General features: G+C 45.1%; 1 protein-coding gene across 6 annotated transcripts in view; it reads right to left on the reverse strand.

Moving 5' to 3' along the window:
- Nucleotides 1-27,422, reverse strand: part of LOC119390759 (xenotropic and polytropic retrovirus receptor 1-like) — a 137,354-nt gene that overhangs the window by 77,043 nt on the left and 32,889 nt on the right. For all 6 annotated transcript variants that reach the window (XM_049414179.1, XM_049414191.1, XM_037658461.2 and 3 more), the window contains exons 5-8: nt 20,807-20,908; nt 15,128-15,208; nt 8,601-8,679; nt 1,940-2,127 (exon numbers count right to left, since the gene is read on the reverse strand). In XM_049414179.1, coding sequence (XP_049270136.1) covers nt 1,940-2,127; nt 8,601-8,679; nt 15,128-15,208; nt 20,807-20,908 — 450 coding nt within the window. The remainder of the gene's footprint in view (nt 1-1,939; nt 2,128-8,600; nt 8,680-15,127; nt 15,209-20,806; nt 20,909-27,422) is intronic.

Raw genomic sequence — 27,422 nt, forward strand, 5'->3', positions numbered from 1 at the left:
GTGCCGCTAGAAACACTGCTTCAGTGAAATGAAGAAAGTCTTCTGGCCGCCAAGTTCCATGTACCCAGCAAGAGAAACTTGCTTCTCAATAGGTGGATAGCAAAACGGCACGACGTCTGCTACGGTACTTCCGGTTCGACGCCTAGCTCTTCGCCGCTTCAATGTGCCTGTTGTTCAGTGTAATAAGGGAGGAAATACGTGCACTTCTGTGACGCACTTGTTACCGGTTGAGCGATGATCATGTTCTTGCGTTCATTTATGAATCGATAGGAAATATTTCGCATTTCACAGAACGAAGTGGGAAGTAGAAATAGACAGTTGTTACGAATGAAACAGGGCGAACGGTGAGAGGGGGGTCTTCAGCGCAGCAGCCAGCATACGTATACAGTTATGCTTTAAAACACGCAGCAATACTTTACCGAATAAGCTTGATTATGTATTTTTGAGCACAAATGACAGCTACCTCGGAATCACACACATATGAGCACATATGGGGTTAAATCAACATGCGTTCCCAAATCGTTTAGAGGTTCTGACAACAGTACAGATGCTCTGCCATCAAATGCACTGATTTACAGTAGTTGCATTGTGTGTACTGCATTGTCGTTGCCTACTTTATGTCAAATTATTGGACAATACTGAGCGCAAAAAAGGCCGACCGATGGAACAAAACGCCCCTGAGTTACTGGCATCGACTAGGACATAAAACAATCGACGTCGCTTTTGAAACGACGAGTGACGTAATAGATATGGCGTCTGTAGTATTTCATACAAACGTGAAGTGCCGAAACCTTAGAGTTGAAGAAAAATGTATGTGGAGTGTGCAGAATTTCGCATGCCTTCAAACACGAAGTTCGAGGGCACAAGAGGACGAACTCTCAGGCAAAGAAAGATTCAGAGTCTTAAAATAAAAACCAATAACTTTTTGAGTAAAATGTATTTTACTATCTTCATTCACCATATTGAACCCGAGATGGTATCTTTGTGACACAATTAAAGTAAATAAGTCACTTTGCCAAATCGATACATAAAAAGAGAAGTACAGTAGACTCTCAGTAAACGGAAATCTGTTAAACGGAACAACTGCATCGAATATAATTGGTTTCATACTTGGATTCTGCACTCCTGTTCATCTCTAAGTAAACGGAACTCCTGTTAAATGGAACGCATTTTCTTGGTCCCTTCAGGTTCCGTTTAATGAGAGTCTACTGTACAAGTCTTACATTGGACTGATATTTCATGACATCAGGAAGTGCAACGAATCTTTATATAGCCTAAAACATGCACGAAAACGCTCTCCGCTGACGAACAACAAGCAATGTGTGAGTTCCATGCCACTTGAATGAAGGAAAGACCATTCCCTCATTTTTTAATGTCCAGTAGTGATTGCATGTGATTGCATTTTTTATTCAACTAAGTTGCATGGCTTTCCAAGATGTTATGCAGTAATTTTCGAGAAAAATATCACCGCGACTGCTAGGTGGAACACTGAGAAAGCGACGGCGTATGTAACAGCGCCCGTACAGTGGCGTGGCCTCTCGAACCGGAAGTCTATGCAGACAGCCGCCGTAGCCCACAATCCTTTGCAAAGTCAGGTTTTTGCTATCCACCTATGCTTCTAAATGGCGATCTCTCGAGTAAGCCTGGCAGAAGTTGGGGAGGGTTGCAAAAAGGGCAAGTAAGCAAGACTTGTTGCATGCAATGCCAATTTCTTACGAGAGGATTATAAGTGAGAAGTAGTTTTAGGAGAGAGGTGAAGCTGCCAAGATAGAAACCAAGGAGTGAAAAAGCTGAAAAAGCAAGATCAGGGTAACCATGGAGAATCTTTGTTCTCAACACGGCCGATGGCGAGAAAGCTGGTGAGCCACATGCAGGTCCTTTGCCCACCACATCACACAGCTTAGTTGGCACTGACGTCTGAGGTTATTGGTACACTCACCTCCATGAGATGTTGTTCGGAAAGGTGGTTGCGAGGATCGAGCTCAAAAATGAGCACATGGTTGACACCTGATGTTCGCCAGCCATAAACATTGACTCCGATGAGGAACATGAACAGGATAATAAGCAGTGTGCCCCGGTAGAGACGGAACACGATGCGCCAGTCGTCCCGCGTCTGGCTAAACACACCTGGGCCAGAAATAAAAAGAAACATTGAAACCGCTAAACCTTAATATAACGACCTTCAATACAGTCAAACCTCGTTAATATGTACCCACTACAATTAAAATGTAGTTGCAATGAATCCCCGACTGAATCTCACAAAGCCTAATGCATTTGCTGACGAATTAAGTCATAGCGGGTAATCCTATGCCTACTGATTAGTGATTACCCTGTGTATTGCGATAGCTTTTTGTGGCATAAAAGTTAAAGGGGCCCCTGAACTCACTGGTGCCACAAGGTGCCGTAAAAGGCCTTCCACCTTTTCGGAAAGTGCAGAGACCGTTCCATCAATTATTCCGACTTTTGTGCAGTTGTGGCAATGCCTTTGCGGATTAGCATTGGAAAAGAAAGAAGGCAAGGTGGCGGCCACCGACGAATGTACCAATATGACTTACTGCCGACAACCCTATCACAATAAGCATCTTCAGCTATCTGTTCAGCCACACATGTGGCATAGCACTATTCCAAGTGTACTGCATGCTTTTAATAGGAGACAACCTAGGCAAGTGCACTGAGCCGCCGTTTGCTGCTGCCTTGTGCCAGACGGTGTTCAAGTGCACGCCACTTTGTAGAACTGAAAGCAGCTCACAGTTGCCGAGTTGAGCGTCGCGAGTGCTGAGAAACCCCTCTGCACAGACACTATCACGCCAAATGTGTGCGTAAGGTACAGCAAACGTAGCGCTGTTGTAAGCATACTGAATGCTTTTATGAGGCAACAACCCAAACACACCGCTATCCGATGCCGGCTCATCATGCAGGACTGCTAGAGCATTGAAGAGACGCAGAGTGCACGTCACGAGCAGAGTGCGCATCGGGAAGCTCGTTGTCACCGCGTTGACCCAACAAGCTATTCGCCACATCTGTGCTCAGTCTAGAGAAAAACAAGTACAAAGAACACTCCCATGGCAAACGCGCGCTTACGATACAGCAAGCGGCTTGGCAATGATGGTGTGAGCTGAGTAGACGACACACTGCATGCAAATAGCCAGGGATTATCAGCTCCATGCGGCACTACCGTGTGTCAATGAAATGGTGCAAGTCTTACCTCGGTAGCTAATTGCAGTACAGACATGGACACATGTATCACGGAAAGCTGACACATGTGTCCATCTGTTCTGTCACTATGTCAGTTGCTGTGTTTTCCAGACCATGTAATAGTTTTGATATGCTCCATGGCATCGTCAGCGTGCTATCGGACTGTCACACAAGAGAGCCAGAATCTTTTCTGTGCTTTGACAAAAAGACAAAAAAAAAATGGCTCTGTGGCGGGTACTTTAGGCAATATTTGCTGTGGCACTGCATTTCTTTATTGGTGGTTGCGGCACACGTCAGGAGATGCAAATTTGTACTTGGTGGCTAATGCTTAGTACCGTTTAGTGCATAGTTATGCCGGGTTTCTGGCAGGTACGTGTTAACAAAGTTTCACTGTATAACAAAATTCTGTACATAACAAAAAAGTTCACTTTTTATATCTCCATGACCATAGAATGTCGTGTACTGATAACATCAATATAATGACGTTTCACTTTTACCGCAAGAGGAGACTAAGGCAATAAATTGAAGCTTCTGCTGGTGCCAGCACACCCCCACAGCATGGCCAGAGGACATCTATAACCAGCATAGTTATATATTCCGTGCCACGTGTGCCTTGCATCAACGCCAGATATAGTGCGTTAGTTGTTGCCGTGTGTCAAGTGACAAGCATGAGTAGCCATACAGGCAGTAGTACTAAATGCAACAACTTCTCATCTTGCAAGTTATCACAATCATGCAGAAAGCAGATGTTGCCGACCAGGGTAGCATCTTGGAAGTGATCTCGATTGGCAAAAACAGGAATGTCATCGCTTGCTTTTGAATATCACATTGCTGGCTCTCCATGATCCCCAAGTCAAAAGAAGCTATTTGAGACTCAGTGATAAACCTGATAAATTACCAGTGAAAGCATTCTGAACAGGTGCCTTCACTGCAGGTGAAAGTTTTTTTGTTTTTTTTGTGAGTGCATTGGTGCAACAAGTTTTAAGTAGCTGATTGACTTTTTGAGCTATACAATAATATGGGCATTCTGTGATAGGACTGGCTTACAAGACTTCTGCTGCACAATGCATAGTGGTAAAAGAAACTTGCAACACATACAAAACAGAATCTTGCTTGATTTGTATGAAATGATGTACATACAATGTCATAAAACAGAAAACGTGGTTACCGTGAACAAAAGTGCCATAATTCACGTTGTTGCCTCGCTTTCAAGAGATTTTCAGTCAAAGTTCTTTTGTTTTTGTGATTTGCAACAGGTTTCGATGTTGCACGCTCATCGTACCAAATGGAGAGCAAGCAGCTCGATTTGGTGAACACAACCTTGATAGAACACCTTGTTCTATCAAGGTTTAGCTGTATTAGGGCCAGATGCTTAAATAATGAAATAATATGGCACCTTCTGACGATAGACAAAGCAAGCGACATACACCAGCATGGGTGCTAGTACCACGAACATTAGTAGTGCATAAGCTACGCCATGCTAAGTGAAAGTGTCATATCGAGAAAGAGCTTCAACAGCAGCACTTTATGCCCGTCCCAAAGTGCACACCCATATCGGCACACTGCTAGCCTCTGTTGATGGCTGTATTGCTCCCCCTGCTCCCCATTGCATCGCACTCGCCGTTGACGCTCTTGCTCAGTGCCTGCGGTCACTGTTGCTCAGCATCCGTCACATTAGCCGCTCGTTTCCTTCGTCCGTAACCCAGTCGTCTTAAGTCTTGATGGGTTAGGCCTAACTGTCTTCGGCCTTTTCTTCCGAGTGCCGCCCGGCCAAACTGATGACGTGGCGCTCCGGAGACTGTTGTGCGAGTTGCCACCGTCCTGCTAACAAGGTGAAGTGCTGCCAATGCACTGGCAACTGCTGTGGCGAGGTGCTGCAGGTCCGGGAAGCCTCGCTCGGTGTCTACCAAGATCAACGGCTAATTCCCGGGCCTCTCATGCCGCTGCCTCCAGATCTGGGTGCCTGCTACTCTCACAGTGAGTGCAACGTTGACTTCCTCAGCCTTCTTCGTATGGCGCTCCACTAAACAATGCCTGTTTCTCCTCCTGGGGTTCCTCACCATGGCTCGGGTAGCGTGCCACAAGCCCTTCCCCGACCAAACGCGCAAGTGTGTCGACGTGGCAGAGATGCACACCATCGCGGAATTTTCCACTCCTCGCGTACCATCGCCACTTTCAGACGTTTGGCATGTGCCTTGTGCCCCTTTACCCATGACAGCAATCCAGCCTTTCTTTATGAGTGCCTGGCGTGGGTTTTGGTTGTCGCCCGATTTCCTCAATTCAGCAAAGTGCAGTACCGTAAAAGCCCATGTACAATCAGAGTTTTTTTTTTCTAGATTTTATGATGCGAAATTTCTGCCCCGTACTATATGCAGATCCCAAGAATTCAGTTTTGGTTTTGGCATTGCACAATGCTATCATCATCACCATCAGGTTTCTGCACACTTCCACTAGTCCTACAGGCAAAAGTTGTCATTGCAACCACTTGGTGCACTTGACGACAGCCACAATTTTATGTCATGTCAAGACTGCGAAAGCAGCATTCAGCTGCCTTTAAAAGAAAGGTGATCTCAGCTGTTGAAACCATCGGCAACTGTGCTGCGGGATGGCAATTCGGTATGAATGAGCGAACCATTCGTGGTGGGAGAAAACAGAAGGAAGCCCTCTTTGTGTGCAGTGGCCAGAGAAGAAGCTTCCGGGGGCCAAAAAATGGAGTGTTTCCCGACACTGAATGGGAATTGACTGATTTCGTTTGGGAGCGACAAGCTGCACACCTCGCTGTCAACATCAAGCTGCTGCAAGCGAAGGCAAGAAAGATCGCTTGAGACAAAGGCGTTCAGCAGGCGGACTTTAAGGTAAGCAAGCACTGGGTGTCTCGTTTCATGCACTGTGCTGGGTTCTCCCAACGTCGGCGTACGTCGATCTCACAGAAGCTGCCAGAAAGCTACAAAGAGCTGCTTGTGGCCTTTTAGAAGCCCATGATTTCGTCGCGAAAGGCAGTCCCCTTTCAGCTGGGCCAGATCGGCAATGCGGATCGGACGCCGGTGTATCTCGATATGCCCTCGGCTCTAATGGTGGATCAAAAATGCTCCAGGCAAGTTATTACGCGATCAACTGGGAACAAGAAAACACGGATAATTGTAATGTTGCCCTGCACGGCAGACGGTCACAGGCTGCCACCCTACGTGGTGTTTAAACGAAAGATGCTGCCGAAGGGGGAGAAGTTCCCCAAAAATGTTGTCGTCTGCTGCCAGGATAAGGGGTGGACGGACAATTCCCTCATGCTTGACTGAATCAAGTTGGTGTGGTGTCGACGGCCCGAAGCACTGCTGGGGCTCCCATCGATACTTGTGCTCGATGCGTTTCTGTGTCACCTGGGCCCGTATTCTCAAACGATCGCAAAAGGCGATAGCATCGCGTTTGGTGACGTAGAATCTGATGCGTTCAATAATTGAAGAAACACTTGCCTGTGACGTCATTGTTGCACTGGCCGTTGGTGTTATGAATGTTTCACAGCACAGGAGTGAGCGTACCGTACGAGCACAGAGCGACCCGAGTACGGCGTTTGCGAGTGTATGCTGGCTTCTACGCAGTGGCCAGGCTTGGCTGCGGCTACTTGAAATATAGGACGTGTTGAAAGTGCTTTCAACATTTATTGTGCATTTGTTTAATGTAGAGTATAATATTTAAAGAATGCAATTTTGTGTGAAATTGATTTTTGTTGAGAGTTTAACAGGGCATACTCGGAGAGCTTAGCTGTAGTGTGCCGCCACAGCGATATCACCTCAACATCTCAACATGTTGCTGGCGCTCAGTAAACCACGCGAGCACGGTTCATGTTCCTGGAACAGTCGAATTGCAAAAAAACACGCGCTGGCAAATAACGGGTACTGAAAACACCCCAAGGTAATGCTCGCTGAAAGCTTCAGCGTAAAAAATGCTGCGCATATCCACCGAGGATTGAATACTAGGAGCTACCGTCTGTCACTGAAATGCTAGACTTCACCACCAACCAATGGTGATAAGGTGTGTTCGTTTATTCTAAGCATGTCAGGAGTGCCGTAGAGCACCGTCACGTCGACGGAAATACTAGATGGATCCCTCACTTTTCCGGTTTTACTCAATAGCCAATCAGCGCGACCCAAAGGCGATACTTTTGCAATTGTCGCCTTTTGTGATCGTTTAAGAATACGGCCCCTGGCAGACTCTGCGAAGCGACTGCTTCGCGACTCCCACACCGCACTCTCCGTCATCCCGGAAGGGATGACATCCCAGCTGCAGCCGCTTGATGTGTGCCTAAATAAGCCATTTAAGGACCCCATCAAACGCCTGTATATGGAGTGGATGAGGTCCGGAGAGCTGGAAGTGACCGCTGCCGGATGGCTGAAACGGGCCTCGCTAGCGATGCCGTGCATATGGATCTCTAAGGCTTGGACCTGCATTCCCAAGGCGCTTGTTCGTTTTGCCTTCAAGAAGTGCTCGATCTCAAACGCCCTTGATGGCACTAAAGATGAGGTGCTGTGGGAGGACATCTCTGACAAGGGAGTTTTGGAAGAGAGTGCGTCAGACAACGATGAATAAGTGTGTAAATAAATGTATTCAGTTTTTGTTTTCCTTGGACTGTATTCCCGTGAAAACATTTTTTCTCACATTTGGTATCCCCGAAATACACCTCGGACTATATGCGGGTCCGAGCTATACGTGGATTTTTACGATACATTAAAAGCCACCTTTCCATGATGCATCGTAATACACCCTTTTCTTTTTCTCATAACCTAAGAAAAAAAAACGCACAGCCACTTACAGTATGGGCTTGGTTTGTCACGTACCCACTTGTTCAAAGCTCTTTCTCAGCCCAATACTTTTTCTTATAGCACGGCCATGTGACTAGCTCATGCATTACTAAGATTGGCAGCAACACGACTAGCACAAGGGAAAGTGAGAGCATTATCTCAGGGATATGCTTATGGATGGATAGAAACATTGAACCAAACTTACAGCCAATACAAATCAGCAATATCTCACACAAGCGAAAGTGTTAGAATAGTGTCTGTACCATTTGCAGATACGTACACCGGTTTCTAAACATAACGTGCATACCCAAGAGGTTAACGTATTACGCATGCACAGTGGCAACGAATGCTAAGGCAAAGCTTTGGGTACCCAATTCCAAAACTGCCTAAGGAATAGAAGCATTTGGGATGTTTTTACTTTGTGTAACTTTATGTCTAACAACACACAGCATCTATTGCATTAATAACTATTGCTTAAAGATGTTTCTGCTGCCTTTTATTGTCAGTTATGTTCACAGTGTACTAAACACAATCCCAAAGACTTTCTGCAGCACTTTTGAACAACATTCCAGATCTAAATGCACATTGTATATGAACAAAAGAAATGCTCACCTGAAAGGATCACTGCAATGATGAGTACAATATAGGCACCAGAAAAGAGGCCCACTTTGAAGGTCACCCAAGGGGATTGCTGCATAGACAACAAGGCAGTGGTTGCATTATTCAGTGAGTGTAACACTACCTATGAATGAGGACAAACGAGAATAGAAAATGCAAGGCTGCAGCTATTCCTAGCAGTGAAAAATGGGCAGGCTTTGAACACGCCGAGGTGATCTAAGGTGAGAGAACACGAGGCTGGACTTTGTGGGACATGGCGGAATTCCGTGCCACCACGAGATGCTGTAATGTACCTTTGCCTGAACCCCTTATCACTCTCCCAAGGAGTGCCAAGGAACCATGTCATTCCCTCCTCTCTCCCCAAGAAACAAGTGTACGAGTCGAAAAAGCAAGGTATAAAAAGAACTCATTTTAATGAAATGCATGTGTATTCCCAATATGCAGCAGAGCTCACTTCGCACCAATAAGTCAATGCATGGCTCAGCCTCACTCAAGGCCAGTCTCGCATCAGCTGGCCTGGCAAACTGAAATGGTCTGGGTGGGAAGTGGTTTACAGTAGGTTTGTGCGAATAGTAAATTTTAGCTCCGAAGCGAATAGTGATTTGGTCGAATAATTTTGAAGCGAATTACAATAGTATATATTACATATTACAAAGAAAAATGAGCATATTTGTCATGACCCAACTAACCTGCACAATATTTTTAAATTTGAAACAAGCCATATGCAAATGTAATTCTTTTTTGTTCAAAGGGAAGTGGAAGCAACTTTGAGTAGTAGCAGGATTGGACTTTCGGTACAATGCAAGTGATAACCTGTAAAATATGTTGTTTTAAAATTTACTATACCTAGAGCATATAAGCCGGTATAACAAGCTTTTAACACTTTCGTGACCGCGGAAAAATCGGTTGTTTTTGGCTAGTCCAGGAAATATTTTTTTTCTGCCACAGAATATAATTGATGCTAACGCGTAGGGTATCAAATGATAGAGGAAGAATTGGTCTTTCTACGAGTATTAATTCCAAACAACGGATTTATATCGAATTTAATAACAAAATTATCAAACAAAGAAAAATGCACCAAAAAGAAAGAAAGATTCATAAAAACATCAATGCTACTCTGCAATGGTTAAACATTTTAAAAAATCGAAATATACACTTTGAACGCAAAGCCCTCGTAGAATAATGGTGGAAAGATAAGCTCTGTAAGTGCAAAGATTATTTACATAAATACAAGAATATTGGCACTAGTGCCCATCATGCCACCGCGCGATGCAGGTCCTTGATGCAGTGAAACAAAGGCTGGCTGCGCATGTTTCGGGAAAAAATTTTTTTTTTCTGTTCAACTTTCCTAGCATAGTTTGCAATTCTGGTATTTTTCAATTTTCCTGTGTATTTGTTGAAATGAACAGTGTAGCCTGTTCCAAATCTGCAAAAATCCATAATTGTACCCTCATTTGACCGCTTTCTCGCTCATATACTGCCGAATACCATACCGACCTTCACATTTCACCATTTTCTCATCCACTGAAAGGTTCGGATGGGGTTAAAAGATAGCATAGAAAAATCGTTCATGTGTTGCAATAGAGAAGACACGGGGTGAAGATTCTTGTGGAATGCGACGGTCGTCTTCTTCAGATCAGAGATACTCAAGAAGCCTTGAACCCTTTCCATGGCATCACTGATGGTGGACATCACTGACGGTGGCCTGGAAATATGTGTCGTCGACACCAACACCAATGCAAGCGCGGGACTTCAACGATAACCATGTACACATGGAGTGAGACGAACTTGCTCATCTTCTCTTCAGTAAATTCCCTTCATAGATCCGTCCCTCTCACTGTATGTTGGCTTTTCGAAAGTATGCATCCACGCATACTTATCTGCGTGGTTGCATATCTCTCTGATGACTTCTGCGGTAAAAAACAACACGAAGACACCGCCGCGCTGCACACCGGAGCGTTGGGTCAAAGTGCGCTCCGCGCCGTCTTCGCGAAGAGAAGTGCACTCTTTCTGCAGCCAGCGCCAAATGCTCCCGACCGAACGAAGTTAACATCTTGCAGATAAGAGCTGTTATTCTTAGAACACACCGGATACGTTTACATCGACGCGCAGCAGCAATAAAACGACCCGAGGAGAAGACGACACTTACCGGCGGATAGCTGCTGACGTTCCGGGGAGGTTTGACGCACTTTCGCCGTCCGTACTGAAGCCTGGCGAATCGAAGTCGTCTTCTGTGTCTCTGGTGCTACCATCTTCCCGAGATTCCCGCTCATATTAATCGGAATCCGTCGGAATTTGCTGTTTCTGTGGAGCACCCGCGAGCAGCGTCGACGCGAAGTCCGAAACAACGAGCGCTCACCTACCCAACTGTGAACGAGCTTTAAAAATCTCGCCGCGGTGGAAAAAACAAACTTGCCAACAAAAGTGACAAAAAACAGGTTATTTTATGCTTTGTATTGTGTTAGCTGTCCAGAACCATTCAGAGAGTGTCAAAACTTGATCTTGAAGTCATCGATAACATACTATCGATGGGAATAGGCGCGGTCACGAAAGCGTTAAATTGAAAAATGATGAATCGATGTGAGGGTAATACAGTAAAACCTCATAATTTATAACTCTGTTATTTCGAAATCCCGCATAATTTGATGGATTTCTGCGGTCCTGTATATTGCAATGCAAATTTCCCCTTTCTTACCTTTCTGTCCCCCCCTTAAGGAAAGCAAACCGGAAAATTTCCTTCTGGTTAACCTCCCTGCCTTTCACTTAACCTTTCTCTCTCTCTTGAGTGGATAATTTGAAGCGACGGTCAGTACCAGCCTGGTTAATTCGAAAGCTTCAGGTGCCATGTGCCAATTCTCGATTTAGCCGCAAATCCGCAGAAACGATGCCCTTCGGAGCCACAAGGCAATGTAATGTAGCCATACTAATGAGTGACAAGTTGAGTACCCCAGCCTCGCGGCTGCCAGCGGAAAAAAAAAAAGTCACAGTTTCGCCGCAAGGGCGAAGCAATGAATGCGATAGCAAGAAAAGCGGCCCGTGATGGACGCGCTGCGACTACCGTGCGTCCATCACTACCCGGCAGCTACTAGACAGTTTTAATTTCACGTACGTAGGGACTTCTCATACGCAAACGTGAAAAGTACACGTACGTTACGTGCACGACATCTGAAATGCTTTTAGCTACACGCACGCGACGCGCGGTGAGAGCTACCACGTAGCTCGATCTGCTGAGAATCATGAACACTGAGGTAGTTTGTTCGAGCGCCCGCGCGAGCAGACAGCGGAAGGGCAAGGTTCTCACTGCGCAAATATAAGAAGAAGCGAGAGAGCTGGCCGACGCTTTTAAGTGCGCCCGCGCGCTCCTAGCGCCATCTCGCTGGTAATGAAGAAACGCTTATAAGCGCCTCCGTCTTGGAGAACTGCAAACGGGAAAGGGTGTGTATATAACATTTGCCGTTAGCTACCAGAGGGATGTGCGCTTTGTGGAGTAGTGCTTAGCGCACCGCACTGAGAATTCAGAGGTCGCTGGTTCGATTCCGCACTTCGGAAGCATTTTTCTGATTTATTTTTCTTTGGGATATTGATGTATATATACATACTTATACATATACGCAGCATGACGGCGGCGACGGCGACGGCGACGGAAAAAATCAGCCGAGACTGTCCATATAATTGCTATCGCAATAAAAAAAAAAAAAAAGCGGTCTCGTGGTTAGTTGAAACGTGCGCCTGTGGAAAAGGCGTGCTTCACTGCAAGACAGTAGTGACACATGGGCAGCATGACGCATGCTTCTCGCAACGTCAGCATGTCATGATTTACCCATTCTTTCTGGGAAAATAAAGGAATTAATAAAGGACAGTCTGACGGAATGCGCGGTGTATTCGAACCTCCGAATGGTGGTTGCTCCAGCAATTTGTGCACAAGTTTCCTTCGAAAACTCAGTTCGAAAACTACAATGACCATCTTTTACACCCAGAACATATCGCAAATTCCGTCACATTGGTCATTATTAAATTCTTTATTTTACCAGAAAAAATGGGCGAATGGTCGCATCATAACGCGCTGATGCTGCGAAGAGCAGGTGCCATGCTGCCCACGTGTCACCACTGTGCTGCAGTGAAGCATGTCTTCTTTTCGGCGGGCACGCATTTCTGTTGACCATGAGGCCGCTTTTTTTCTTTTTTCCACTTTCATTTTTTTCTTGCTCTGGCAGCAGTGAGGCCCGCCGTTTCCCCGGTTTAGTGGCAAAATTGGGACTGGGTATTGCTGGAAAACATAACCCTTGGAGCCGCAAACTAGCAGGCACAGCAAACGACCACCTCTGATTACGTTCAGTAATTGAAAGTTCCTTACATCCCAGTTTTTTGTTTGGTTAATGCGAAATTAGAAGATTTTTCACAGTCCCAGTGACTTTGAATTAACAAGGTTTTACTGCATGTTCGTTTAATCTTGAAGTGTGGCTTTGCGGCAGTGCGGATTTGCCCTGGATGGGTGTAATCACAGTAGAGCACCCCTCCACTGCAGTGAAACCACCTTTACAGGGGGTTACATGCGATTTACAGTGAAATCTCGGTATAACGAACTTCCGGGGACCGCGGAAAAATGTTCGTTATTCTGAAAGGTTGTTATAGTGAAAGTCCAAAAATTTACCATAACAACAGAATTTCAGTAACGCGAACGTCCTACCTTTGCAATGGTACGTCCTTGAACTCGTTTCTCACAACAATGCACACGTGAACGTCAGACAAGGCACGTTTATTTGAAATAGTCCGTGATCGTTTTTTGACGGGTGCAGCACAAACTCTGCGTCACGAATGATTCTAGACCGTCCGCATTTTTATGCACTGCTTCGGTCGCTGTTCCGCTTTTTTTTGATGAATATGCGGAGTTTCCTCAAGTAGTACAACACATCTGTGGCCGACACGGACTCGTCGCTATCTTCGGGTGCTACCGTGACATCGTTGTCCATGTCATCGCTGCAATCCTTTAAGGCCCAACTGCATGCACGCGAGTTTTGAGCGATGGCCGACAGGATTTGCTGCCGCGGAGGGCCATCCATCGCCGTCGCTTGTCGAGTCGCAGGTTTCTGGAAAGCCAGAAAACATCGCTTGTCGACCGGAAGTGAGCACGACGATATCCGGCAACATGGCAGCATCTCTAACCCTCGCTTCGGTTGCAATTTGCTCGTGATGCTTCAAATCGGCGCGTACTTCAAGGAATGCAAGTTATAGACTACCTTCTTTACAGCCCCATCTCACACGGAGAGCGAGGCAGCGGCCGTATTTTGTCGTTAATTTTGATCGACGGTTCGTTTTGATGTTTCGGTGGTAGCTTGCTGCAATGTCAACATCGTCGTCGTGTGAGGTAGCCCTTCTGGCCCTTCTCTCTGCGAAGCAACAATCTGAGGCGCTGTGGCTTTTCTTAAACGTTCTATGACAGCAAGAGGAAACGTTGTCGAGACGCGCCTCGTGGACTAACCCCAACATAACGCAGTTTGCAAAGTGCGACGTAGCGTAGGCAGCATACGCTTCCGGGCGGCCCATGGGATCACAGCAGATAGTACTGTCGCAGTTAAACATAAGCTTGCGAAAAAAGAAAGTCACGAAACGCTTTTATGGCTTCCTTATCTCACACAAGACAATGATAAACTTGGCATGTTGTCATTCATCTACTCTGTAATTCTTTTTCGTAATTTGCTTGCGTGCACGCAATAGTTTTCAATCGAGCAACCGTGACACTTTGTCGCGAACATGTGGGTGCTCCCGTCGCGACAGCGTGACGGAGCCCGTTTGTCGCAGTCGCCTTCGCTTGAAAGTCGCGTGCAATGCATGCGGTTGGGCCTTTACAAAACCTGATGCGTTGTCACCTCCGCAACGGAGGGGAAAAAAAAAAAGTTCTCCGCCCGCGTCTTTCTCCTCCCGCACCATCTCAGGTTTTTGCGGGAGGGCATCCGCTCTTCGCGCTGCGTCGTCTGCTACCTTACAGCTCCGACTGCCATGACAGATACACCGAAATCTAAGAATCCTCGCATTTCGGGATATAAGTTCGTAGTACTGAGGTGTTGTTAGGATTACACTGGAATTAAATAACGATCGTTATTCTGAAATGTTCGTTATTCTGAAGTTTGTAGTAGTGAAATAGTTTTACATTGAAACTATAAGCAGTCGGCATGGGATTTTTTAAAAGTTCGTTAATTTGAAATGTTCGTTAATGTGGTGTTCGTTGTAACGAGGTTTGACTGTATATGTTTAGTATTCGTTCATTTCGAATACTTCGAAATTTCCTAAAATTTAAATTCGTGTCGAAGCAAATTCGAATACTGTAATATTCGCTCAAATATTCGCACAAGCCTAGTTTAGAGTTCCCTGTGAAAGGGATCAGTGATGAATATGCCCCCACAGATTCCACCGGCTCCTCTTTACAGATCATTTTAACAAAATAACGCTGACCTAATACAAATTGTAGAACTGATGTCAACTTTTGGATTGACACTCGTAGTGAAGAGCAGTGATGTCCTCACCTGATCACCAAGTGGAGGCACTCGTAACCGCTTCATGGCCTTCTGTCGGTCACCTCCTTCAAGCATGGTGGTCACCAAGCTCTGCAGTGGACAGCACCAGTAAAGACATCTTTAGCTCACGGGGGCAGACAAAGGGGTGGGGGGGGATAGTGATCAAAATTACATCCCCCCCTCCCTTCTACAACCCCCTCTGGCTGCAGAATTAAGAGGCTGCAATACAAAAACTGTTCAGTCATTAGCATAGCAAGCCATTTTCAGCTCGAGTTCTGGCATTGGCTTGGACAGTGTGACAATGCCACTCAATGGCAGCAGCCGGGAAAGTCTACAGAAATTATGATCAGCTTCTATGCAGTAACCAATTCCCCCAAGGAAACAGAAGCATTGAGAAGGCAGCCTTTCACCCGTGATAATGACTCAACTACGAATGCTCAATGTTTACATACTGCAATAGTGACTGATCTAATGCTAACACTGTTCACTAGTGGACAAGTTCCCTACATCCCTTTGTAAAGCAACAAGCAATCCCTACAAGGTGGGGCTTGGACAGCTCCGGGAAAATGTGTGGCAGTAAAAAATCCATAATGATAAACATTTCAACTGAAAGAACCAAAATTTAAATTGTGAGCAAGAGCTCCGCAAGGCTGCCCAGCCTGAAGCGCTGCAGTAGGACACGATCAAGAAGCATGTAAAGTAACTGTCTAAAAGGCTTTCATTTAGACTTAAAAAAGCCCAGAATAGTGGCCATACAGGGTGGTCCAGTCATGGGCAGCTTATTAAATCTTTCCTTACCACGGCGAAATTAGCTGATTTTTGTATGTTTCAGCTAGGAATTTTCTGTGCCCTTGCTACTAGGTTTACAGTGTAATTCAATACATCAAAATACAGTAAAAGCTCATTAATTCAAACTTGGTTAATTCGAACTTACTGCTAATTCGAACTGACGCACTGGTCCCGGCACAGCCCTATGTAATTCTGTGGGGGAAAACTCCCGATAATTGAAACGCGTCGGTATCTACAACGGTTAATTCGAACTGGGAGCTCTCTGGCTTTTGTCCCTCCTTGCAGAAATCGGCCCAGAATGATCACAAATCGGCCCAGAATGATCACCCAAATTACTCATTACTTTTATCTGTGTAAAACAAGTGTAGTGATTAATTTCCATGTATGATTTTATGGTTGTAAATGTCGTCTGTCTGCTGCTACTGCTGTATCAGTGGCATGGCCCAATCAGGCAATGTTTGCCTTTAGCCGTGTCCCCTTGGACAATTTGAATATTGTTCTATAAATAAACCAAAAAAGAAATACCTTAAATTTTGATTGTGTTAACTGTGTCATGTAAATGAACGTGCTTTGGAGCACAAATAGCGTCGTATATTTTGGCATTAAGGCTCACTGCTCACGTGAATGCAACTCGATGCTTGTTTCTGGCATATCACTGACTGATCAATAAATTCTGTTCGCTGTTTGAGAGAGCTTAATTTACGAAATTACCTGCCACAAATGCGTAGTATCGCCTACTTTGTGGGACCGAGTCCCGAGGTGACTTCTCTGGGTCCTCTCCGCACGGTGTGTCGTGATGTCTGTTCATTCTAGCGCCCACGTGCCAATTCGAACAATTTTATAGTCCCCTTCGAGTTTGAATTAACGAGCTTTTACTGTACTATTAGGTGTGGTAAATTTTTACCTGCTGGTGCATAACTTGATAGATGGAACTTCATTCATTCATAGGAGCCTCTGACCTTGAGCGAAGGAAGGTTTACACAGCTCAGAAAGTGAATGGCAACGGCGGTACTTGTTCGAGATAAACCTCGAAGCAAGACAAAGTGCAAGCCTTTGCGCTCTGTCTAGTTTGGTTTTGTTTGACTGAGTATATGGGTCCCATACTATTTTTGCGTACTCAAATATAGGGCGGACCAATGTTTTGTATGCTAAACAATTATTATCAGCAGTAGCATATTTCAGTTTTCGTCTGAGCACCCAGAGAGCCTGATTGGCTTAGAACATACATTATCAATCTGAGCATCCCAGTGGAGATCATGGGTAAAATGTAAAACCGAGATATTTAAATTCTTTGACATTCACTAGGATATGGTTGCCAATAGAGTACCGAAAGTTGAAGACTTCTTTTTGCGAAACGCACATGTACACTGTTTTATTTATATTTAATTCCACTTGCCAGCTATCACATCAATGTTCAATTTTTTGTAGACTGGCATTCAGTTCAGCTTGGTCTAGAGGAGTTTGCATTTCCTTAAACAATATGCAGTCATCTGCATATAGCCCGACTGGTACTGTAAGATCACAAGGTAGGTCGTTTATGAAAATTAAAAACAAAACAGGCACCAAGACACTCCCCTGAGGAACTCCTGACAGGACAGGGCGCATGTTTGACTTTGAAGCCCCAAACGGACGAATTGATGGTGCCCATAAAGGTATGAACTAAACCACTGGGTTATGGAGGCATTATCGAAAATGACAGCAATTTTCTGCAGTAATTTAGGATGTGACACCTTATCGAAAGCTTTCGAGAAATCTAAGTTTATCATGTCTATTTGGCCACGAAAATTTATAGTTTGGGCGAACTTGTGCGCTGGTTCTATTAACTGACTAATAGTTGACAGACCTCTGCTAAACCCATGTTGGTTTGGGTATAACAGATTGTGGTAGTCGAGGCAAGTCATCAAATGGTTAGCAACAATGTGTTCAAGCAATTTAGAGCATGTAGAAATCGGAGATATAGGCCGATAGTTTTTAATGCCAGACTTACAGCCAGACTTGTGTATGGGTATGATCTGCGCACACTTCCACTGAGACGGAAAGTATCCAGTGTTGAGAGATGTCTGAAAAACGAGGCTCAAGTATTTCGCAACCCAACTTGCATATCTGTACAAAAATTCATTAGGGATCTGGTCGGGTCCAGGACTTTTCTTGATGCTGATAAGCAAGAAAATGTTTAGAATGCCTTCTTCCGTAATTTCCAAGTCCTTAATAGGAGGACGTGCTGACTCATGAGCAAAAGCAATCGCCATGCCATTATCACGGGTGAAAACAGATGCAAAACAGGAATTATATTCTTAACGCTTAAGGTTATTCTGGGAACTCAGTGACACTGTTAACATTGAAGGCTGGTTGATATAGCGCCAACACTTTGCGGGAGCCTCTTTGAGGAATTTCATAAGTGTGACATTGTAAAATCTGAACTCAGATCGTGTAAGTAGGTTTCGTAGTTCTTTGCTTAAGCTGTTCATAGTGCTTTTCTTTTCAGGAGAGGTACAGGTTGAAAAAGCTTTCCTTTTTCGCTTTAGTTTTCGCTTCACGTGAATTATTTCCCTCGTGATCCAAAGGTTTCGCTTTTCTGATAATTTCCACACCAGAATAAACTGTTCCATGCAATACGAGACCACGTTCGAAAAATATGTCCATAGACCGTCTGCAGGTTGACCCGGACTGATAGAGTGAACAGGCCATGTCGTACGGGTTTTCAGGATATTCCAGAACTGCCAAGTCGTCAGCCGCCTGAAAGTTAGGAACCGTTTTGACTGAACTACTTTTCTGGAGATCAGATGCCAAATTCAATGCGAGTATAGTAGCAGTAGCCTTGTGATCAGATATGCAATCAACAACTTCACAGCTATGAACGAAGGGCATCATGTGATCAGACATAAAGAAAAGGTCTAGATGCGTCGCATGGGTCTCAGATTACCTGGTTGGTTCAGATATAACTTGGTTTAAATTATAGCAAATTATAGCACACCCACTCCTACCTAAGAGTGGGTGTGAACTAACACGCCTAATTGTAGAAGCTGAATGGATAGATGGGGCTGGTAGTGCATGTGTCAGCAGTCCATCGGTTGCGCTCTCAAGAAAGGAGCTACAATACCTGCGCATGATCTGAAAGGTGCGATAAATGAATTTTGTTTCCGTGCGCGATATGAAAAAGCTGTGTGCAAAAAAAGCACGTGGTGCCCAAAAATAAACCATTTGTTGGAAGTGTAGCGCTGTGTGTGTGTCTCCGTGTTCTTCTTGTGTCCCGTTACCTTGTGCTACCATAGTTATTAAAAAATAATATCTGGGGTTTCACATCCCAAAACCATGATACGATTATGAGGGACGCTGTACAGTCGCCGACCGTTTATTCGGACTCAGCGGGAACCGCTGAAAAGTCCGAATAATCGGGAGTCCGAAAAAAAGGATTCACCAGAAAAAAGCACTTTTATTGGCCCGGCGGCTGGAAAAAACTTGTCAGTGCGCGTCTGTACACATGCACGCTTCCGCGCGACCAAGTCGGCCTGTATTTCAGCCAATGTTTGGCCACCCCTGCGGGTCGGCAATAGCACTGCAACAGCCTACGCTAAATCCGCATTTGATGGCTGTGGTGTGGGGGGTCCATCATCACTGCAGCCACTTTCCACATGCGTTGGTTCGAGTAGCTGACGGATGGTCTCATCGCCCAACTCGGCGAAAACTCCCAAGCAACTTCCACCTGGTGAATAATCACCACTTTTTTCGCCATTGTCAGGGCCTCGTAGTTGCCGCGTTTCTTTAGTTCCGACGGCGCACATGGAACGGGCGGCGTCTGAGCAACACGGCAACACCTCTCACGTCAAGCAACAGGGGAGTGAGACTAAGCTCGGGACGCAGATCAGGCCTAGCCACAGAAACATCTGACAACGCAAATCCTCACACGCCAAAAGGAAACGACGTTGGGCTAGTTGGTGTTGCAGCGCTTCTGTTGTACTCTCTCTGTCCGAATTAGGTCGTACTCGTACGCACTGTCATTCACCTCAAAACGCCGCACCGAGCCGATTCCAATCTTGGCTTGGCTTGGCCTGCTGTTTGGCCATGGTAGCCGGTCGATGGATACTTGACTGGCTAAAGCCAAAAGGCAGCCGTTACATGTAGCCAACAAACATAGCCTTCGAGATCGGTAATTTCCGCGTGGATTTTTGACACTGGCACGATCTCCAGTTATAGCCAGTGCAACATTTGAGTGCTGGCAACCTAGTAAAAATATTGTAAACATTGCTGACAGCTTGTCAAGGCGTTCAACGTCGCACTCGATCAGCCAGCCGGAGTCTGAGAAATCGAACGGCGGGCTGTGGGGCGTCCGAATTTTCGGTCGTGAGTTTACATTACTTCAATGGGACGAGTGGTGGTGCCGCGAAGGTGTCCGAATAAACGAGCATGTCCGAATTTTCAGCGTCCGAATAAACGGTCGGCGACTGTAGTGGAGAGCTCCGGAAATTTCGACCACCTGGGGTTCTTTATATGCACCTAAATCTAGGTACTACACGAGCCTCAAACAATTTCGCCTCCATCGAAAATGCAGCGACACTCATAGCTAATAGACTCAAAACAGACTTGTCAAACTCACACACCACACTGTAAACACATCTTGCGTCACAAACAGAATGTGCTGTGAGAAAAGGCTGGTTAAAAACTATGTTCTTGGGCAGTTCTTGTCCCAGAAGCTCCGAACAGTGAGAGCTTCTCAAGCCCGGTTGCTATGGAACAGTGCTGTCTAGCCCAGAAGTACCAGTAATCCTTCCCAAAAAGATGTCTTTCTTGCCACTCTCTCTAACGTAGCAGCATTGGCTGGGACTAACCTCTCCTCACTCCATGACTCGAATTTGACCTCAGACTTTAGAAAACCACGGAGTAAAACAAGCAGCCACACACCTCTGTCTCCTGGATGAGACGGTCAATGTCTTTGTTGGTGTAAAAAGGTGCTGCTTCCACGTTGCTTTGGCGCCACTGGGCACCCAGGTTTGTCCCCAAGAGCTGCAGTAACACAAGATGAGCAATGAAACACTCTTTAGGTGAAATGCTGCAACAATGTTCACGGTTAGCCCTTCAACGCAGCAATACAGGCTAGTAGGTTATAGTACACTGATGGCAAGCACATAGATCTAACAACGCTTACATCCCCACACTGTATGCATCAACAAACTGTGCCATATAATGCTTTGGGATTCAAAATAGCATGACAAAACTTCAAGTCTTACAAACGCCACTACTATTGATTGATGGGTTCATTGATTGATTATTTATTTTCGATGCTGCCATTCTCAGTTGAGAGCACAGCACATACATGGGCAAAACAAAGTGATACAGCATGTTACAGGTATTACTGGGTCATAGAGCTTTCAAACACAGCATCAAAGATGTCAGTAAACATTAAAACTAGGGGTGTGCGAATATTCGAACTTTCGAATATTTTTCTAACAGTGTTTGCTATTCGATTCGATTTGCATCAGAATTATACTATTCGAAATATTTGAACTTTCAGAAAATAAATATAATGGTTTTATTCGCTGAAAATCAAATTGCAGCGCTTCTAAACGATGCACATAAAGCCAATTCTCCTCCCGAACTTCGACCTATTGGAAAGGTTACCGGCCATCACCGCACCCTGACGTTTTTTTCTAAACGGTAGCTTGATCAGTGTGCAGACTAAAAAAGAATGCAGTGTAAAAGTGCGAAGCGCAGCATCTGCTTGTATCGTACTTGATGAAATGTAACGCGTGCCCTATGTTGAGGATCAGAAGAAGAAAAAAAAGACAAGCACAATTCACCGTCATAAAAAATGACACTTATTCTGTTGGTAGTTCCATTCCTTCAGTGATCCAATCTTGGATAAGCCTTGATCACGTGCCAATTCAAGGGGCATTACCTTGACAAGCTCGGTGTACACGTGGTTGCTTGAGAACGCCTGCAAGCTTGTCATCGAGGTCAGGATATTTTTCCATTTTCAACCTGGTCAAACTCCTCCTGGTGGACGTGCGCAGCTGAAGAGCTCCTTCCTTTGTTTGCACCACTCACGGACACAGGTTTCGGGCACGCAAAATAGACGCCCCGTAGCTGTCCACAGCGGGCGAAATAGCTTTCCTTTGATATGAGCTTTCATAACGAAATAGGCGCGCACCATTTCCACTTTGCTGGGAACAAATTTGACACAGACAGACCTTAGTCGAGCACGAAATGCACCTGTGCGGGCTAGCTGTAAAATGCGTTCTATCGCCATTTTGTGATGGCAACGTTACTACATCTGCCAGTGACTGTAGGCTGTCGCTAATCCCGCAAACGTAGTTTCGGTTTCGCACTCGATCGACTTGTTTTGCAAAACGTGCTTTCTGAATAACGTCTTCGTGCCACAAAATCAGCCTGCGATATAAAATTTGTTAGTATCACCCTAAAAACGGCTAAATATAAATTTTCCAGGCTTGCGCCAATATTGCTTGTTACGTCACCCGCATCACTATGCAACAGCTGGTAGTATAGTTTCGCGTATTTTTTTCTTAGAGAATACTGCAGTCGAAAGACCAAGCAGGGGCACATGACAAAAACTAATTGACAAAATAAATTCAATCAAAAAATAGAAGCAATAAGAACATGATGAGGCAGTAGAGCCCAGTATAACAAATAAATGTGGTAAAATGGCAGCAAGATAATGCAAATCGTAACTAGAGAAATATGTGCAATTTGAGACAGTCTCAAGAGCTTGCGTTATATGGTTATGAACAGAAAGATACATAGTTATCAAAGTCAGGGTGATCATTATCACAAAATGCTTCAAAAGGTAACGTGTTCCAATTATCGATGGTCCAAGGAAAGAAAGAGTTAATGAAAAGATTAGTACACGCGAAGTAAGGTTCAAGAGTGTAAGCATGTGTATGTCTAGTTTGTCCTGAAATTCAGTGCCTTAAGTAAGTCTAAATAAAACGACCGCAGAAACTTCAGCCTAGCAACTGCTCTTCAGTATTGTAAAGCAGGGATGTTATTAACGGCCATGAGCGTTGTTGGCGAGTCATTTCTGTGGTAAGCATTAAAGATAAAACAAACTGCTTTCCGTTGCACCATCTCAAGTTTCTTAATATCTTTCTTTAAATGTGGGTCCCAAACGACACTAGCATAATCTAACTTTGGTCTTATAAAAACAGTGTAGGCCAACAGTTTGATTTCTGAAGGTGCTGTTTTTAATTTATGCCTCAATAAACCGAGCTTTCTAGAAGCAGATAAGCATTATTAATGTGACGACCATTTTAGGCAGTTTGTTATTGTGACACCTAAATATTTATATTTGTTATGGGAATATGCATGATTAAAACAGCCTTTCTTATTTGTTACATGCATGAAAACTGATTTATCACTGTTTGATTCCATAGACCAATCTTCACACCACTTAGAAATGGCACACAGGTTAGACTGCAGGCATTTCTGTCATTTGGAGTAGTAATTGTTCTAAAACTTAGGGGTGTGCGATTATTCGAAATTTCGAATAATTTTCGAATAGTGTTTGCTATTCGATTCGATTCACACTGAAATTTTACTATTCGAACTATTCGAACTTCCCAAAGACAAATGCAGTCAACGTCTGGTTGAAAGTGACCCCTTCAGATTTTCAATATGCTTCACCTCATTACACTCTCGTATTGCGGCAAAGCTGCCTTTCAAGCTCCGTTACGGTTGAACTTAGCCAAGAGAGAAAGTCCGGTTGGAAGTGGTCCCCAGATTTTCAATATGCTTCACCTCATCACACCCCCGTATTGCGGCAAAGCTGCCTTTCAAGCTCCGTTACGGTCAAACTTAGGCAAGAGACAGTCAACGTCTGATTGGAAGTGGTCCCTAGATTTTCAATATGCTTCACCTCCTCACACCCCCGTATTGCGGCAAAGCTGCCTTTCAAGGTCCGTTACGGTCGAACTTAGCCAAGAGACAGTCAACGTCCGTTTGGAAGTGGTCCCTAGATTTTAAATATGCTTCACCTCATCACACACCCGTATTGCGGCAAAGCTGCCTTTCAAGCTCCGCTACGGTCGCAAATGTATTAACTCAAGAAAACGCTGGTTCCAATATGGAGATGAAAGATTTGGCAGAGTTGGGGACTCAATTAATGCTGTTTTGGACCTGAAATTTGGGCAGGAAGTCCGAAAAATCGGACGCCGAAGCTTTTCAGCATCCAAAATTTCAGATGTTCTTATATATTGACGTCTACAAGGCAGATTTGGAACTCCGGACTTGAAGGGAGCACACCCTTGTTCGCCACAACAGTTGGCCTTCCACAGCAGTTGAAAGAGGAGGGGAGGAAATGGCATCTTTGCCTATCACATGTAAAGTGTTGTCGGCAACACTTTGGTTGCACCAAATCATTTACATAAATACAATTCGGCCTCTACATTGCCTCACTTTTGATAAGAAAGACAACTATGAAATATGACCCCACCAGCTCTTCATCAACCTAGCGAAAAGAAACACTTTCATGTTGCGATCTCACAAGAACATACTTAAGGATTCTCTGAAACTTTTTCTGTAATTTCACTTCGAATTATTCGAAAAATGTTTGAGAAATATTCGAAAATTATTAGAAATTATTCGATTCGATTCGCACTCAATCTTTATTATTCGAATTCGCTTCGCACTCAAAATTTTGCTATTCGCACAGCTCTACTAAAAACTATGCAGCCATCTGCAAAAAGCCTTACATGTATTTGTGATGTATGTATTGAGTTAACAATGTCATTTAGGTACACTAAAAAGAGAACAGGTCTTAAAACACTGCCTTGGGGGACTCCTGATGATACTTCCAAAATGCCAGGCATGCAGTCATTAAACATTAACATACTGCTTATGATTGTGAAGGTAAGAACAGATCCAGTTAATGAGGTTAACAGCTAGACCTACATTATGTAATTTACAAATTAGTTTGCTGTGTGTGACAAGATCAAAGGCTTTACTAAAACCTAAGAAAATGGCATCAACCTGATTTCCTCTATCAAGCAACGAAGCGAACTCGTGAATTGTTGCGACTAGTTGTGTGGTGGTTGATAATTTTTTCCTAAATCCATGGTGGAATGGTGACAGAAAGCTGTTTTCTTCAAGAAATGTGATGTTTTCACGTGGTGTAGAGTATGCTGCCGCCAGATCTACAGGTTACCGCGTGAAAGGAATTGTTTAGTTTTTGGCCATGTCTTGCACTATATTTTAACGACGCGAAAGCATTACTTGGCCAGGTTTGCCAAGGTATGTGCTGTCTGGCGTCTGCAAAAGCCATGTGCGGGAAAGAAGTGACCTGTCCCACCGGAACTGCTGCAGAAACCACTCGCAGGCAGCGCAGAGTAGTGGGGGGCGCAGAAGATAAGGGACTCCCGAATGGAAGGGAGCGCACCCTTGTCCACCATATCAGTGGGCCTCCAAGAAGTTAGAGGAGGAGAAGAGGTTGAGGAAATAGCGTCTTTTCCTTTTTATGTGTAAGGTGTTGTTGATACCACTTTGGTTGTACCAAATTATGTAAATAAACAGACTTCAGCCTCTGCATTGCCTTGTAGCGCCTCAGAATGCGGCGCTCGGAAAAGAAGAAGAAGTTGGCATTCGGCCGCGCGTCGGGTGCAGCGCAATAATAAAAAATCGGTTTGAAAACTGAACGCTGTCAGGGCTGGATCTTTCTCGCGTTAGCTCCGACAGCCTCATCCTTTATAAAACAACTAGGGAACACCACTTAGCAGCACCCCTACAGCCCTTTGCCAACCTAGCCAAAAGAAACGATTTCATGTTCCTATCTCATAAGAATATGCTTAGGGATCCTCTGCAACTTTTTGTTCTGTAATTTTGCTTCGAAGTATTCGAAAAATACTTGATTCGATTCACACTCAAACTTTAATAGTTGAACCCGTTTATAACTAACTCGAAAGTGTCGCGAAAAGTGGTCGTTATATCAGTAGTTCGTTGTATATAGACTCGCCCTTAAAAACGTGCGCTTAGCGGCCAAGCCGTTTTTTTTTTCTTTGCACTTTTATTAAAGTGCTAACAACCCCTTCGGTGACAAGCTAAGCCTTTTCGCGTCGTGAAGCGACGCCTGTTGCGTGCTCACGAGTGAATTAACCGCCTTTGCAATGAGCTGACATCATTTCACCGAAGCGCGGTACCGCGACGTGGAGCCGATCATCCCTGGCTAGTTGCGTGCAGCGTGTCGCCTACTCGGGTCGCGGAGTCACTGCCGGGCCGCTTGCTGTATGCCGTATGCGCGCGTTTGTACGTTCTTCGTGCTTGCTTCACTCCGGACCGTGCACGGGTGCGGCAAGTAGCCTGTTCGTTCAACGCGGCGAAAACAAGCATTTTGCAAGCAACGCGCACTCGACGTTTCCGCGATGCTCTCGCGGCCCTGCACGACAATGCGCGGCGAACTTCAGTTGTCACCTAGTCAAACACGCAGTATACGCTCGCTGTTAGTGCATCGACGTTTCTCGGTGCCCGCGCCGCTCAACAACAGCGAGCTACTTTCGTTTCTCCAAAGCGACGCGCACTTTTAAAGCGGTCTCACACGACGCGGCGGTGGCAAACTTGCGAACGGCAGCATGGCTAAGCATGACGCGCTCGTACCGCCGTCAATCCGCAGTGGAAGGCGTACGCCACACGCGCTGCCGAGCAGATATCTACAGATGACTGTGATAAGGTTGTCGGCTATAAGTCATAATGGCACGTTCATCGACGGCCGCCACCTCGCCTTCGCTCTTTTCTGATGCTTATCCGCGAAGGCATCGCCGCAATCGCGCGGAAGTCGTAATCACCGATCGACCGGTCTCTGCCGTTACCGTAAAGACGGACCACCTTTTGCGACGAGTTTAGGGACGCAGTGAACCTTTTTGCGATGGAAAGTTATCGCGGTTATCACTTTTTGCATTTATGCCTTCTTGCGTTCCAAGGCATTGTTTGGTTCATCGCAGGCGGTCGTAGCTGCAGAGAACGGCGTCGGGAAAGGTTACCGTGCGAAAGCTGACCGCAAGGCTTCATGCTGCCTACTATTTTTTCTTCCTCACTGCCATTCTGCCACTGAAGAAAAAGGCTGGAAAGAGAGCGACCTCGCTCGCAGCTTCCGAAATCTGCGTGCGGTGCTCGCCGATCTGGGATATCTTAGTCGCAAGTAAACTGGCGCGCTTCAGAAGGAATGTTTTAACTTTTTTTCGCTTCGTGTGCGCTATATTTTTTACCGCGACCGTGTCTGAAGTGTTCGTTGTAAAAGTAGGAGGCTCTGAAAAATGTTCGCTATATGTGGACGCAGCTTCAATGGTTAGCATAGGAAAATCGTAAGTGCACCCAAATATGGTCGTTATAACCGATAGATCGTTATATGTGGGATCGTTATAAGTGGGTTCGGCTAAATTCACTTCGCCCCCCAAATTTTTCTATTCTCATAGCTCTAATTAAAACACGAACCAAAAAATGACAACATTTGAATACATGCTCATTGTTTCATTGAATCAGCTTCCTTTCGAGGTTCAAATAGCCAACAAGTCTGCCC

The sequence above is a fragment of the Rhipicephalus sanguineus genome, chromosome 1 (genome assembly GCF_013339695.2).
Source record: "Rhipicephalus sanguineus isolate Rsan-2018 chromosome 1, BIME_Rsan_1.4, whole genome shotgun sequence".
NCBI classification, from domain to species: Eukaryota; Metazoa; Arthropoda; class Arachnida; order Ixodida; family Ixodidae; genus Rhipicephalus; species Rhipicephalus sanguineus.